Source organism: Nothoprocta perdicaria, unplaced genomic scaffold (assembly GCF_003342845.1).
Source record: "Nothoprocta perdicaria isolate Ctin4 unplaced genomic scaffold, notPer1 scaffold_282, whole genome shotgun sequence".
In the NCBI taxonomy this organism is placed as follows: domain Eukaryota; kingdom Metazoa; phylum Chordata; class Aves; order Tinamiformes; family Tinamidae; genus Nothoprocta; species Nothoprocta perdicaria.
Genome location: NW_020455513.1, coordinates 809,471 through 826,455, shown reverse-complemented (window position 1 = coordinate 826,455; position 16,985 = coordinate 809,471). Strand labels below are relative to the sequence as shown.

Below are 16,985 nucleotides of genomic sequence, written 5' to 3'. Positions count from 1 at the left end.
TTAGATAATCCCTGACAAATGAGAGAATCATTTCAGATGAAGCTTACAGACATCACTGAAATGCCTCCATTAAAAAAAATCCAAATGATGTTTTGTAACAATTTAAATGATCATTTGGAAATTATGAATTGTCTTCATAACTAAGTGGCACTTCCCAATGGAAAAAAATCACCACTTCAGTGTTGCTGCTGCTGAGCCCCAATCTTTGACTCTTTTCATTAGCACATCAATCTTGAGGAAGCATTTCATGTTTTTTTGATGCTGCATAAGAGATGAGGGAAACCTTAATTTTGTGAACATTGGACTAGGGGATATTTGACAAAACTCATCCAGAAACATGTAAGCCCTTCCAGGCAGATGCAAGTGGTTTCTACCCAAGCCCTGAGCCCCCATGAGGTGACAGCTCGTGGGACTGTGGTGCCAAGTAATGCAGGGGTGCCCTGGTGCCTGCGTGCTGCTGTGGGATGGGGCACTGCCTGGCACCTATAAGCTGCTGTCTACTGCAGTAGTTTCTAAGCTGTGTCAGCAGTCAGCAGTGACCTTTTGTTCCTTAGGAATTAGCATTCAGATACATTGAACTTGAATGGAGAGAGGGGAAAAAAAAAAAATGGGCCGAGATGAAAAGAGGCTTTTGTTTTGTGTTGTTGTTTACTTGTTTTGTTATTTCTGTTTTTTTTATTTGCTATTTCTGAAGTCTGGAGGAGGAGCATTGGGTTCTGCCCTGTATTTTCTTCTGACCGAGAAAGAGAGGAGTCCCGAAGGAAAACAGTCTAGTCTATGCTATATATGTATTTATACTGGATATTGGTATAAAAACTTGGACTGAAAGCTGTGACATGCAGGGCTAAGAACATTGCTCCCATGCAGAACTGTGGCGCTAATATAATCCCACCAAGAAGTACTGCTAGAGACTAACTTAAAGGTCATTCCAGTGCCACAAATCTTAGCTTGCATGTGGTTCAGTAATTTGCATCCTTCTTGTATCGGTATAGCAAGAAGAAATATTTTTGAATTTCATTATATTTAGTACACTTGGAGTTTCCTTTGCCCCAGCCACTTGCAGAGATCTGAACGGCAATTCCTGTTCCAGCCTTCCTTCAGCAAAGGAATCCTCCTAATTCCTGTCTGGCATCAACTTCAATCTAAGCACTATTTTTAAGAAAGCTTATGATCTAAACATTGTTCTGTTATGGAAATACATCTCTAAGAAATGTGGCACATTTTACTATGCAATACCACATATTTCATCTCATTAGTGTTTTATTGGTTGGGTAAGCTATTAATCATTTTCATGTCACCTTCAGTAGGCTTAAAATTCACTGCAACATTTATGTAAGGGGGAAAAAAAAAAAGACAGATAAAGGCTCACCTCCAAGAACAATTTTAGGTTAAGTGGGATAAAAATGTCAATGTAATTATATTACACAGAACGATGCCTGGACATTTACAAGCGTGACCTTGTTTCTTACGGACAGGAATAATCCTATTCAGCAGTAGATACTTAATGTTTATTTGTAAGACAGTATGTGACACTAACAGTATTTGGATTAATGCATTCTTGGTGTCATTCTTCTCCGCTAGTTAAGTTATGGGTAAAGGAAATGAAATCACAAATCTCCCATGCATATGAAAGAAAAAAGAAAATTACAATTTATTTACTATATACAAGCCAACAAAACCACCAAGACATAAAAGTGCTACTAGTTGTGCAGCTTCCTTAGTCCAATACAGCTTTTTTCTTTTGTAAAGGCTATAATACAGTTTTAAAAATCTTTGTAACTAGCATTTACCTGTTTGCAGTTATGATGTACATTTGCACATGATACTGTCTTTTTTCTCCTTTTATTGTTGAACATACAAGACCTGCTTCATATTGGACACACTATCATTTGGTGTATGGCAGTTATTTCAGGGAAGCTGTTTTTCTCAGTTACTTGTTTTTATCCTATTGCATTTCTGTGAGAAATTGTCACCTTCAGAAGGCTTTGGCTGTTCTGAGTTCTTGTCATTGCAGCAATTTATTTTTGTGTCTTTTTTTTCAATTTGCTTTAAAAAAGTATTTGAAATAGCTCAGTGGCTTCAAACACTTATTGTGAATATATGTATTAAATGTATAGATATATGTATGAAATATATGAAGATTCATTAACATTAATTCTGCTTGGAGTATCTGTGAATTAGAAAGTATTATAAATTATATAAAGAAAGGGGACTTGTAAATGCAGAAGGGGGAAAAACAGACAGACCAACCAAAACCAAACACTTTAATCAGCAGTAGACTTCCTTCTAAAATGACTTTTTTCCTTAGCTGAAGACTCATTCTTGTTGCTTTTCTGTGTATTTTGACTAGGGATCTGTTTCAGCATGCAACAGCTCTTTCCCACCTTGTCATGCCCTCTTTTTGCTGCTATGAAAGTGTTACTTAGTGTCTGGTACCCACATTGAAGTGGTTTGTGAAATAAAAATTGCAGGTTCAAGTATGACACAAAACTTTAATATTTCTGATTCCTCTTTCTTATTTTATGAATTTTGGTCACAGCAACCATTCCTCAGCTTTAAGCTTTGGACATCTCATCACCAGTCCTTCCAGCAGTGACTGCTAACGCTTAAGAGCTCTTTGGGAGGCAGTTTTTACAGTGCGGGGAAACTTGTTTCTCTTGGTGAGCGACATTGTGAGGAAGTGGGAGGGCTCTGCAGGCCTCTCTGCTCTCAAATTCTGGGTAAACTGTTGCCTTGAGAGTTGTGTATTTTTGCAGATCTGAGATAGAGCTTGGTCTCTTCTTGCGATCCTTAAAGATTCAGGTCCCAATTGATTATTTATTGAAAATCTAAGTGTACTGTAATGGTATGGCAAGGTAAACTAAGCTATGGTATTATTTATAGTTTATTTCATAAAGGTAAATATATATATATATTGCAGTAACAGACTGTAATAAATGAAGATATCCCTTCCACTGTTGTGTACAGATTTCGTTCCATCTTTGCAGACCATGTTTCTCCATACCCTTTTCTTGATCTTGCAATCTTTTCATGACTGTTCACCTTTTGGCTAGAAAGGGCCAGAAAGGGAGAATATATTCCATATGTGCATGCAATACACATGTATGCATGTGTATTTGCATCTCATTAGAACATATGCTAGTAAAAAAAATTCTTTTTTTCTCTTCCTTTTAAAAACCCCTTAGAAAGAAGCTTGGCAGGACCACAAGCAGGAATGCAAGTGTCTTAAGAGCATCGAGCCCAATTTTCCTCCAGACTCAGTCAGACTTGCTGGCAGGATTGTTTTTAAACTGGTAAGTGACACTTTCATTAGTTGAATGCAGTGTCACAGCTTCAGGGAAATAATTCTGTATATTTTTAATGTAATTAACAACTAGAAAGCAGAAATAACTAGGGTTGATCAACAAAATTGGACCTGTATTATAATATCCATCTAGAATACTAACATGGACAAAATTAAAATGTGCTTGTTTATGAGGTTTCTTTCCCTGTGACTGTGTGGTAGTTTCCTAATTTCTTTTCTGCCTGGAAACAAATTAGTGAAAGACACACTGTTTTTTTTCAGCCTCAAGTAATGAAAATTGGAAAGATATGGTGAAGAGAAAACTCAGTCAGCTAGCTCTTTCCTTAGGGCTTAGTAACAGTTTTATGTAATATATATATAAATAAGATTTATTATTATATATAATTAGAAATATATATAATATATAATTATCTATTATATAATCTACAATAATATATAGCATTATATATTACATAATAGTGTGCATAAGTTTATGCAATATTATATATAATATATAATATTTATATAGTTATATATTTTATTTATATATAAAATATACACATTTATATAATATATATATTTTTCCTTAAAATCTCTTGGAAGTCCTGGATGTGTGACATACCATAATTTACTTAATTTAACCTAACAGCATACTTAAGGTAAGCAGCTCATGCCTTTGAGGTTGCAAATATAAAAGGTTTACCTTTTTTTAAATGACCTTGCATATTCCTGTCTGTTTTGAACAAAAATATGTTCATTTGTTGTGTGTTGAGATGATAAAACATGGTTTAATATCTTAATTTATACAATTGTTTTAAAGGGCAAACACGTAGACTACACTATATATTTATGTATATTAATCATAGTCACACAAAATCTGAGGCTGCTAATTTTAGAAATTGCTTTTGGTTACAGTGTGAGGGGCCAATGTAAATTGCTATGGATAAGAAAGGTCAAGAAAATACGTTAGAAGAATGTGTTGTAACAAGATATAATTAATATTGTAAGTTTATAGAACATATGTAAAAACAACAAAGTAAAAGAACAGATTTATGTTGATGCTACTAGTCTTACCTATTTCCTTATTGACATATCCCATTGAATAATTCAGTACCATAGAATGTTTTTAAGATAAATGATGCTATGTGAATGTTAATTATCTTTTGTTTTTTCTTCCAGCTTAGGCAATCTGTATGCCTTTCTGAGAAACTTTACTCCTTTTCTGATCTTCAATCTAGTAAGTAATTGCCATCCATACTTCAGGAATGGTTACAAAGTCTGAATGGTCCAAAGATCATTCAATTTTCTTGTAATTTGCCATCTGAAATCTTGCTGTGCAGAATATTAGGATGTGACGTGAAAAAGGCAATACAAAAATGAAACTATGAAAACAATTATAGGAAGAACATTTTTTTCATAGATCAAGGCAAAAAGATTTTTTCCAAGCGAAGTGTACATGTCTGTTCTAATGCTTTCTTCACTGCAGCATACATCTTAACCTGTTTAGGATCTAAAGTTTACTGATTACTGCTTTATTGCATACAATTTCAAATTAAGTAAAACTCTTATTTAAAAAAATCATTATTTATATCTTTTTGCACAAAGCTTTGTAATAGCCTCAAGAAAATGGAGAGAACACTACAATTCACAAAGACTACATTCATGTCTCTCTCCTATTCATTGAGATTAGCCCTGGTGCCAACCTCTGGGGAAGCCCACTACTGACTGGTCTGCAGCTGGGCTTCGTGCTACTAATCACAGCCTTCTAAGCCTGGCAGTTTTGCCAGTTTTCAGTCTATCTTGCTGTGCTTCAGTCTATCTAGTCTGTAATTCATCAGTTTGCCTGTGAAGATATTATGGGAGATAGTGTGAAAAGCCTTACTAAATTTAATGTAAACAACACTTACTGCTTTCTCCTTATCTACCAAGCCTGTCATCTCATCAGTGTTTAAAGATTGGTTGGTGATTCCCTTTTGGGAATCCGTGCTGTCTACTCTTGATCACCTTCTTATTCTTCACATATCTGGAAATAGCATTTAGGATTAGTTCCTAAAGTCATTTTCCCAGGGATTGAGGTGAGGCTCATTGGCTTGTAGCTTCCCAAATCTTCCCTCTTGCCCCTTTTGAAGATCAGAGTGATACCTGGTTTCTTCTAGTCCCCAGGCACTTCTTCTGATCACCATGAGCTTCTGGGTGTATTCTGTCAGCTCCTGTTGCCTTGCATGTGTTCTGTTTGCTTAAGTGTTTCATGGTCTGGTTCTCCACGTGAAAAATGGTGCTTTATTGTTCAATCTAGAAATTGTGTTTATTTAATATTCCTTCATATCCTTTCTATTTTACAGCTTCTGTGTATGTAACTTCTCTGGTCTCTCAAACTGCCTCCTTTTTCCTCTGCCAGTAGAGTGTTTTAGATGCATTTTATGGAGGATGCAATATAAAAATATGCACTGCTGCAAGGAGGAACAAATTACTGCTTGGCCTTTTGAACACTTTCTTTAATGTTACAGGTCTAGAGCCTAATTTTTGTATGAAATTTTGTATGAAATGCCATATGTCTGCTTTATCAATTGCCTTTTGATCTTTCATTCACCATGGTATTTATATAATTTGGCAGTAGGAACATCATAAACTCTGCTTTTTGTTGATAGGTGGCTGTCAAAAAAATGACAAATTTTTGGCCTCTGTCAGAATTGCCCTCTGTCAAAATTAATTTTGGGGCTGGAAATGTCTAGAATGTATGGCTGTCACTGGACACATTCACAATGTTAGTGAAAGTTTCTTTTTACACCTGGGTATACTTTTGCTTCCCTTAAGATACTGAACAACTAAGTGAAGAAATGAGAGAAGGCCTCAGGCACCTCGCACAAACGTTGCAACTGTATTTGAAAGCGGAGATCCAGGATGTGTCTCAGCTGCCACCTGCAATTGACTTTTTTCAGATCTTCACAAAAGTAAGTGTTAAAATGTGACTTCTTGACAACTCATAAATTATCCTTTCTTTGTTCTCTTGATTTATTTTTTGAGGGGCAGTGCAGTAGATACAAGAACATGATATATTAACCAGAAGTTAAGTTAAAATATGTACTTTTTTATTCAGTATTTAAACAATGTTTTCTATTGAAAACTAGCTATTCATATATAAATGTAATACAATTGTAAGTAGCAACCAAAGGATCAAGTTAAACCTCTTGAGGGAAAAATAATATTGCAATGAAACATAAGTTTGGTTGCATGAAGTTTTTGGGACATTTTGTCTTTCAAGTAGTGCTAAAAAGCATGCAGTGTGACTATTTTTTGCACAAAGTGCAAAATCTTATATTTGTAGATATATTTACTCTCTGGCTTGTCATTTAGTAATACGTACTAATGGGGGTTTGTAACCATGGAGTGCCCCACAAATTCTGCTTTCTTGGGGTCATGTGAATTACCAATTTTGAAAAGGCTACATGAAAGGTATGTTAAGTTCATTTCCTTAAAATATAGAATGTTTGTTACATTACCAGTTAACTTTTATTTTTTCTTTATGTATTTTATTATCTTGAGGAAGTTTTATTTGAATAATGCTATTAGAAGTACTTTGTATGGAGAATGCTCATACCTTACTTGTTTCTGATTTTTAATTGATTAAATATATACCAGAATGAGATTTCTCTTTAAAATGTTAATGCATATTCTAATTTTATCAAGTTTTTTTGGAATAAATCTTCGGGTTTTTTTTTCTTGATATAAATAAAAGGAAGAACCTCTTTTAAAGAAACAACATGCAATACATGACATTGTGCAAATAAACAAAAAAGCTTGTTTCCTTGGATGGAAGTGTAGTATCATCAATTGTATGATTTACCTGGAATTTTCATAGGTGACTGAACTATTCTGATTAGTTTACTATTTTCCATTTAATTAATTATGCAGGTTGAAACTCCTCTGGTTAGAAGGACTCGGAGAAAAAACATCTTATATATTGCCTACTCTGACTGACTTGGTGTCTTGTGCTGGTACTTTGGTTTGAGCTGAACTTTACCTGATGAATTTCACATGAGACATGCATACTCTGGTATCTGATTTACAGAATTGGCACTGCTGATGGTAAAGCTGAGTATCAGAAAGTGATCATTGTTTAACTAGTAAGAAGTAAGTCACAGCTTGTGAGACATTTTTTCCATCTGTTTCCCCTCTATGTAATAATTAGAGTTAAAGTGTTCTTTTATATCATTACTGAACATATAATCCAGGAGGTTCCTGCAGAACATTGCAGATAACTTCCTGACGCAGGTGGTTGAGGAGCCAACAAGGGGAGGGGCGCTGCTAGACCTGATACTAACAAACAGAGATGGTCTAGTGGAAAATGTGAGGGTTGGGGGCAGTCTGGGCTGCAGCGACCACGAGATGTTGGAATTCACGATCCGGTGTGGAGGAGATGGGGCGAGAAGTAGAATAGCTACCCTGGACTTCAAGAGAGCCAACTTCGACCTCTTCAGGGAGCTCCTTGGAGCAGTCCCCTGGGTCAGGGTCCTAGAAGGAAAGGGGGTCCAGGAGAGCTGGCTGATATTCAAGCGCCACTTACACCGATCCTGAGCTTGGAGGATCCCCACAAAAAAGAAGTCGAGTAAGCGGGGCAGGAGACCTGTATGGATGGGTAAGGAATTGGCAAAGTGAGTGAGTAAGGAACTGGGCAAAGTGAGTGAGAAAAAAAGGGTGTACAGCTTGTGGAAGAAGGGACAGGCCACGTGGGAGGAATACAGGCACATTGTCAGAGATTGCAGATGCGAAACAAGGAAGGCCAAAGCCCGGGTGGAATTAGAGTTGGCGAGGCAAGTCAGAGACAACAGGAAGGGTTTCTATAAGTATGTCAATAGCAAGAGGAAGACAAGGGAAAATGTTAGTGCACTGCTGAATGGGGAAGGGGCCTTGGTGACGGAGGATGMYRAGAAGGCAGAGKTACTAAATGCCTTCTTTGCCTCTGTCTTTACTGCTAAGACGACCCCCCATGAACTGCAGAGCACAAATGGAAGAGATGTAAATGGGCTAGAGGAAGACCTTCTGCGGGTTGAGAAGGATTGGGTTAGGGATCACTTAGGCAAACTGGACACTCAAAAATCTATGGGCCCACATGGGATGCACCCGAGAGTGCTGAGGGAACTGGCCGAGGTTATTGCTCAGCCTCTCTCCATCATCTTTGAGAGGTCCTGGAGAGCAGGGGAGGTGCCCGAGGACTGGAAGAGAGCCGACGTCACTCCAGTCTTCAAAAAGGGCAAGAGGGAGGAGCCGGGCAATTACAGGCCGGTCAGCCTCACCTCTGTCCCTGGAAAGGTGATGGAGCGGTTCATCCTAGAGAGAATCTCCGGGCACATGGCAGAGAAGAAGCTGCTGAGGAGCAGTCAGCATGGATTCACCAAGGGGAAGTCATGTCTGACGAACCTCATAGCCTTCTATGATGGGATGACAGGCTGGCTGGATGAGGGGAGAGCCGTGGATATTGTCTACCTTGACTTCAGCAAGGCTTTTGACACTGTCTCCCATAACATCCTCATACGGAAGCTCCGGGACAGTGGACTAGACGAGTGCACGGTGCGGTGGATCGAGGGCTGGCTGGATGGCAGAGCTCAGAGGGTGGTGATAAATGGGGCCGAGTCCAGTTGGAGGCCTGTGGCCAGTGGTGTCCGCCAGGGGTCAGTGCTGGGCCCAGTGCTGTTCAACTTGTTTATCAATGACCTGGACGAGGGCACAGAATGCACCCTGAGCAAGTTTGCGGATGACACCAAGCTGGGTGGAGTGGCCGACACTCCGGAGGGCTGTGCTGCCATCCAGAGGGACCTGGACAGGCTGGAGAGTTGGGCAGAGAGGAACCTCATGAGGTTCAATAAGGACAAGTGCGGGGTCCTGCACCTGGGGAGGAATAACCCCAGGCATCAGTACAGATTAGGGGTCGACCTGCTGGAAAGCACCTCCACGGAGAGGGACCTGGGAGTCCTGGTTGACACCAAGTTAACCATGAGTGAGCAGTGTGCCCTCGTGGCCAAGAAGGCCAATGGGATCCTGGCCTGCATCAGGAGGAGCGTTGCCAGCAGGTCAAGGGAGGTGATTCTGCCCCTCTACTCAGCTCTGGTGAGGCCGCACCTGGAGTACTGTGTTCAGTTCTGGGCACCCCAGTATAGGAGGGACGTGGAGCTTCTGGAGAGGGTCCAGAGAAGGGCAACCAAGATGATTAAGGGAATGGAACATCTCTCGTATGAAGAGAGGCTGAGTGAGCTGGGCCTGTTTTCTCTGGAGAAGAGAAGGCTCAGAGGGGTTATGATATGTATAAGTTCAGGAAGGGAGAATGCAGGGAGGAAGGGGACAGGCTGTTCTCACTGGTGGCTAGCGATAGGACGAGGGGTAATGGCCACAAGCTGAAGCMCAAGAAGTTCCGTCTCCAGGTGAGGAGCAACTTCTTTACTGTTAGGGTGACAGAGCAGTGGAACAGGCTGCCCAGGGAGGTTGTGGAGTCTCCTACTGTGGAGGTCTTCAAAACCCGCCTGGATGCCACCCTGTGCCACATGCTGTAGGTGTGCCTGCTTGAGCAGGAAGGTTGGACTAGATGATCTGTAGAGGTCCCTTCCAACCTTAAATATTCTGTGAATCTGTGAAAAGATTCAGTAAGTGGTACTCATGACAGTGGTAATCACGTGGTTATGACTTGTGATAAAGAGCAGTAATTTTGGATTTTTATTGAGCTTCTCAGTGAGGAAATTGGCAGAGAAGAGCTTTTGAGTGAAGTTGCCTTAGATGGAGCAAGCCAACACAACACCTAGAGGAGCTGGAGTGTCGGAACGTGAGTCCTACTCTTCCCCACATCTCACCTGAATGCACCATGGATGCCTATTTTGTTTTGGCTTGGGACCTTGGTGAATATCTCTTTGAGCTGATTACAGCTGCTAACCTGCAAGAAATTTTCTCAACAAAAGCAGTAGCAGATTTTTTCCAGCTGACCATGCTGGCTTTGTTCACTGGTGTATGACAAGTGCAGCGAAGGGGCAATATTGTGTGGTTTGGGGAGCTGGGATTAGAACCCTTCCTTTTTGTAAGCTGTAGCTCTCCCAGTTTCACATGACTTCAGTTTAAGGAGAGACATCTGAATTTGGACAGTGTGGTGGCTTGACAGAAGTAGTGTCCCATTCCCTTCTTCATTTGCTTATGTTAGAGTCCCTGTGATTGTTTGCTCCAGGCAAAGGGAAAACAAATGGCATAGGCATATCACAGCTGCTGTTATTTAAAAAAATCTCTCTAGGAAGGAGGAATCTGGCTCCAGGTGACTTGGTTGGGAGAGAGCAGTTGACTAATATATCCATATGTATTGCATGCAAATAATAGCTTGTTTGGAGTTCTGTTGGGCACCATGCTCTTTAGAAGGCTTTTGCTGCTTGATGTAAGTGCTCATGTTATTTTCAACTTTCCCAACTGGTTATCAGATGAATGTGTTGTGTACATTAATTTTTAGTATGCCACCAGTGAGCAAGAGTTTTCTGCGTCTCCCATAGAATGCTTCTTGGAAGAGAAGTAGAATGTCAATGTGAAAACAACAACAAAAAATCAAAAAAAGCATATTTTTAAATGAAATTGGGAATGTTTATTTCCAGAAAGTAAAATTTAAGGCTTTAGAACAGTGAAGTCTTTGGTAAAAGACTTATGTAGTTTCTTCTCTGTTGTACAGCTTTGAAAAACACCAGCTGTGATGACTTACGTGTGTGGTCATAGAATAAAGAAATACTACAGATACGTGATTTCAAGATGTAATGTTGTTTTCCAACCACTTCCAACATTCCTTTTGAGTTCAGTAGGTGCTCATTCTTACATTGAGGTTTTTTTGGATCACTTCTTTCATTGCATGCTACAGAAATGCTACAGAAATGACCTGTCAAAGGTCATTTTTATTCTGTTTGATGCTGAGTTCTCAAGAAGAAAAATAAGCAAACAGCCAGATAAGAGAAAAACAGTCCTGCAGTGAGCTGACTAAATACTAGATAGTTCTTGGAAATTCTCCAACTTAATTTGTCAAAAGAGCTTCCGAGAATCCCTTTTAAAGAGTCTTCGCTCTCTGCTGGCTACTGCTCTGCTATTAGTAAAATTCTTTGTGTGTGTGTTAATTTTTTAAAATTTTTATTATCATTATTGTGCCACCCTGCCCCCACTTCTCTCACTTGCATGTGACACTCAAGTGGACTGAAAGCCCCTTGGAGTGTAAATTCTGGGAAACTTCCCATTGCAAGTCAAAGTCTTGCTGTTTCTTTGAGTGACGGAAGAGTTTTGCCATGATGGATTTTTAGGTCACCTGTAATATCACCTGTATTAGATGGTCTAAAAGGTCTACGTTTTTGTAGTCTTGTCCTGTCCTTTCTAGGCAACTTGCTCTTGTATCAGCTATTCTTTGAGCTGGAGTTTGATTTTTTCATGCTTGTAATCTGATCATTCTATGGAAGCTTCAGTATATTTAATACACAATTTACCCAAGGTAGTAGGTAAATTAGTTACATTAGTTACATATTAAGGCTTTAACTCCACTGAGACATTTTATAATGCTAGGAAATTTTTGACACTGTGGTTTTATGGTTTAGTGGTGTTTCCATAATCTTGAGATAGAATTAATCCTTGTGTTTTATTCTTCAGCCTTTAACGTGTGTAGGGACGTCTGTGAAATAGTGGATGGGAGATAAGGACTTAAATATTTTTGTATATGCATATGATATATGTACAGTATATACCTATAATATATATTTGTGCCTATTAATAATGACATACAGAACCATGTGACTACTGAAGAGATTGAACTAAATTTCTGTCTACTGTATTGACTCAAACGGTGACTCTACTGAACAAAATCGACTCTAAGATGATTCCATATTGGACCAAATATAGGCTTGGTGTGTTACATAGCACTGCATGCCCTCATTCTAAGTCAGAAGGACTCATAATGTTTATGAACTTATTACAAGTGTTTGCAAACTTTTTTATTTTTATGTGACTTTACAAAAAGTTTCTGCCATTAGATAAAATGGTAACCCTTTAAAAAATTTCCTTATTTTAAATGCTCACATTTGTAAGGATGGTAAGATACATTCAGCCGTTGTCATATTAAATAACAGTAAAATAAAATCTGACATTTAATGGGCTATAAATTGGTAGATTTTTTAGTAATCTTCATACAGAGTTTTATTAGAAAAGAAGGTGTTTCTAAATGACATTTTGATAAAACATTTGAGAAACTTTTGGGAAATGAAAATGAATGCTGGGGCTGATTGTTGGGAACCTTATAGAACAAAGATTATACTTTTCTCCTTAAATATCAGTCTCCCTAACTTTTCTATTATATGAAATTTCAAACATGCAGCTAGCTTTCTAGATGGTATCTTAATTGCATTTGAGGTGCTGCTGAGTAGAGAGAAAACATTTATTTTCCCAGCAGTTTCTGTTTTACCATGCTTTCTCATAAGAAAATTCTACTTTGAAAGCGAATGCACCGCATTAATTTCATTAATGAGAGATGTCACGTGTATATACATGCGAGTTGATTATGCTCCTCTGTTTAGGCGTCTGTACTGCCCTACAACCCTTTTTGGTTGTTGTCCTACTGGTTGCCTTTTCGGTTTACTTCAGAATTGACACAAATCAACAACAGAGTAACAGCAGATCTAAGTGAGGGTAGATCTAGGTGTTCCCTTTCAGGACAGGTTGAAAAAGAAAATGTATTATTTCCATATGTTTTGGAAACTCATATGCATTTTTTCATATTTATCAAACTAAGTTTTCCTTTTTTCTACCTTTTTTTTGAGCTTTAAGAAGTTGCATCATTTTTCACATCTTCTTCCACTTTAATCACAAGTTTGCTGTATGGTAGTTCGTGTGTGTTAGATTATTTTAACAAACATGTTATCCTTTTCAGCTGTTGGTATAACTCATTTTATTTTAACTTATGCAGAAAAAAATGGGACTGTTCTAAGGTGCGGACACACATCTCAAGATACAAAATGCTCTGCTCTTTATTTATATTTTTAAAATTCTTTCTATCAAATTTTAAACACTTTTTTGTTTTACCTTCAGGGCTTCAGTAGTTGGTTTTCATTCCACTCAAAGTTTTGGAGAGAGTTTCTATTACGAATTAAAAAGACTTTTTAATTAGGAGGGATTTTGATATATATTGTGTAGGCAGAAGAGAGTGGGGAGTTATATGGTTTCACTTACCCTTTATAAAGTCTGTGTACTAAAGTACGAGAATCTCTGAGTCTTTTTAAATGCAAGCTGAAGCAAACTGTCTCAGTGATATGAATAGAAAATTGATCTGTGCCTCAAAACTTGCAGCACCATCAATAAGTTGCTCTTATTTAGAATTTAACAGTCAATTTATTAATCCATGTTAGCAGAATAAGGAAAGCAACTTACATCAAGAAACTGAGAAGAAATATTAGAATCAAGTTAAGAGTAAAATTTTTGCTGAAGTTGTACAAGTATAGATGGGTTTCTGATGCAAGTTTCCAATCTAATTAACACTGGATGCAACTTCTCAGCTTCGCTGTGATTATGGGATCATGGAGATCTATTTCTGGAGATAATATATGCAAGGGCATGTTTATTCATTATTGCTCTTTGTGCACCTCAGACTTAATGTGCATTGCTGCTTTCTGTCTCATGCAAAATATTGTGTTCACTATATGATAAATGGCGTATCAGGCCTATACTCACAAATTACCACTTTCCTAACATTTACCTTTGCTTTTGAAGAGTTGTCATACCTAGTGAGTAAGGAATTAAGCGAAGGTCAGTCCATGCCTTTGCAGTATATAAAACCAAAAGGAATGAGAAAAGCTAATGTGTTAAGAAGGAACTAGGCACTAGTTTATGCAGCACAGCTAACAGCCAAGATATAATATTGAATTTTACTGTTAACTTTAGTCTTTTAAACTCTCTTTGTGGTCATCCAGTAGCTGGGACTACTCAATTCATCTCTGCCTACTTGTTAAATATGCTTGGCTTTGTTTAATAAACAAGCTTGTAGGTGCCTGGAGGAGTCGGCGTGAGCTGGTGAGCAGAGCTGGGCAGCTCTTGGGATGGAGATTTGAAATGAGTACAGGTTAACGCATATAAAATGTCACTGGCATAGACTGCTGCTGGTGTAATTTCTGTTCTGCATTTTAGTCCTTCTAAGGAAGGCTAGCGTTTGGTAAGTATGAGGAAGGGAATAAAAAAGAAAGCAGCAAGAAAATGTACAGAATGTATCTGGTTTGTGAGGAATGTCCACTTGTTTCCCCTTGTTTCCTCACCAAGCCTTCCTACCTTCTGATTGTGGAAGCAAGCAAAAAATTTGAAGGTATCATTTGATGTTAGCCTTTTTTTTCTTTTTCTCTCCTTTTTCTTTGCTTGTGGTTTCATCATTTTCACTGGTGGTGATGATGCTTTACACTTGCATAGAGTTTCTGGCAGGATTCAAGAAAAACTTGAAGAAAATTTAGCAATGCATCTTTCTGGTTTTCTTGTGCAGGTGCAGAAAACTGGGTGGGAAGAGTTTTGAAATGGCTAGATAGGTCATAATTCAGCTGTATACGGTCAGGAAGAAAACTTTGTCCTCTGTGGGAGGGGAAAAAAGAAAAGAGGATTTGTAAGTAGAAAAAGCATAGATTGAAAAGCATAAGCTTCCAGGAAAATTTACTTTCTTGAGGGGGCCCTGCAAATAAGTTCAGTAAATCACAGTGTATTTTTCTAGTACCTTTCTGGAAGTGAACTGGAAAGGGCAAAGATGAAAGGCTTTAATGATTGGGGCAGTTGCAGTACATCTATAAAACCATAGAGGATAGGGGTCCCTTCGATATTAACTTTAACTAAGCTTCATAACTACTTGTAATGCTGTTGGCAGTGAACTCTTCTATTTCTGTCTTCAGGATGACCTGGGATGGATCACTTGGAGCTTTTCTTACTCTGTTTTGGCTGCGAGCAAAGCTGGAGTTCTGTGTGGGAGGATTATCAATCAACTCTGAGACTTACTTCATATGTTTAAAAGCTGAAAAGGCTTTAAAAAAAAAAAAAAAAAAAAAAAAACTTCCTTCCAGAGTGGTGTAGATTGATAGTCTGTTGAAAAATGTTATGCTCTTTGAATATTGCACGGGGAACCATGAATTTGTGGCCTTGCTCCTGTTGACTTGCTGTTGTCTCAGCTGCTTCAGTCTCCCTGAAAATGAGGACAATCTTGTCTGTCACAGTTTATTACACAGCCAAATCTAATCCAGGCATTGACAGAAGGTGACATGGCTTTTGTCCCATGCAGGCATTTCAGTGGGTGACAACTGAAATATACTTACTGTGTGAAATTCAGTCTAAAAAAGCATGTTTTTTCTCCATTTTGTTAACATTGTAGTGTTCATGTTTCTTTTTGTGTTTTTACCATTTCCACTCCTAAAATTTAGCAGTGACGTCAATGTTTTCTGGGGTATACAGTATGAATTTGTTTATATGTTTTTCATGCTACAGGATTAGCTTAAAATTATTTATAGTGCTCTTTAATAGTTGTTGGCATGAGATACTTGGGAAGACACTGTGAGAATTCTGGCCATGGTTCTGGCATGATGATTTGCCACAGCTTTCTATCCTTTGCCTCCCTGCTTTTCCATCCGGGAAGTTCTCATGCTTTTCTCAGGTACTTGGAGTTTACTTATTTGTGTTAAAACAGGAAATTTCCAACTTTCTTTTGGTATTCATCTTATGTAGGGAGTTTTATTATACCGATCTGAATGGATAATTTTTGTTGGAGTGCTACTTTTTCCTCAGTCATGTGAAAATATAATTTTTCTAGTGACCTGAAAAGCTAACTATCCAGATTTTAGCAGCTGTCTCTCACTACTCACATTAGCTGTTAGTATTTATATGGGAAAAATGAGTTTTCTGAGGTTTGCCTGTGACAACTTTGAAAACTTTTGAGGCTTAGTCTTTTGAGCCCATTGTGAAATGCTATGCAACTTGATTTTTCTTTGTTTTATGTGGACTAACATACCTCAGAGTGACTTTCAAAATTTATGTACTACAGTTGGTGTACTTAAAACCAACTTTGGTACACTATGGATTATATGGTGGTAAGAGTTAATTTTGACATCATAAATCTGTGTCTCCATACATCTAAATGTATAAGCCTCAAATACCTCTGCATTTTGAGTGTCAGAGTCAGATCCAGGAAGGTCAGATCCAGGAAGAGCTCCAATAGGAGCATACCCAATGGGCCTCATGTTTTGCTTTTTTCCAATATCAGCCTATTCCTTCCAAACTGCATAACTATATTGACAAGATTTTTCTTTGATCAAACCATCAATTCATTATATTCTTGAAGATCATCTTCTACTTCCTCTATTATGTAATGAGTGTATGCGTACATGTGTCCCGAATACTTTAGAGATGGATGTGAATGATTTAAGCATGTCTCCCATATGAATTTAAAGTGATTGCGAGTTCTTGTTAAAGTTTTTATAATCACTTTTGGAAATTTGTGGTTATTATTTCTGGTTTTAAATAGAAAAACTGGGACTAAAGCTTCCATTACTCATGCCAAAAAAAATGTTTTAATCAGTGAACCTTGCATTCTTCCTCTGGTGAACCTCACATTCTTTTATTTGCAATTAAGTTCTCATTTTTTTTCTTCCATAATTGTCAAGGTTTCCTTCAACTTTCAGAGGAAACAGGATTGGACACC

General features: G+C 38.1%; 1 protein-coding gene across 1 annotated transcript in view; it reads left to right on the top strand.

The window, feature by feature from the left end:
- SMYD3 (SET and MYND domain containing 3) overlaps positions 1 to 16,985 on the top strand; it is a 329,317-nt gene that overhangs the window by 24,416 nt on the left and 287,916 nt on the right. Inside the window, exons 3-5 of the mRNA XM_026041346.1 lie at positions 3,186 to 3,293; positions 4,463 to 4,520; positions 6,098 to 6,234. Of these exons, the coding sequence (XP_025897131.1) occupies positions 6,121 to 6,234 (114 nt within the window). The 5' untranslated portion in view covers positions 3,186 to 3,293; positions 4,463 to 4,520; positions 6,098 to 6,120. The remainder of the gene's footprint in view (positions 1 to 3,185; positions 3,294 to 4,462; positions 4,521 to 6,097; positions 6,235 to 16,985) is intronic.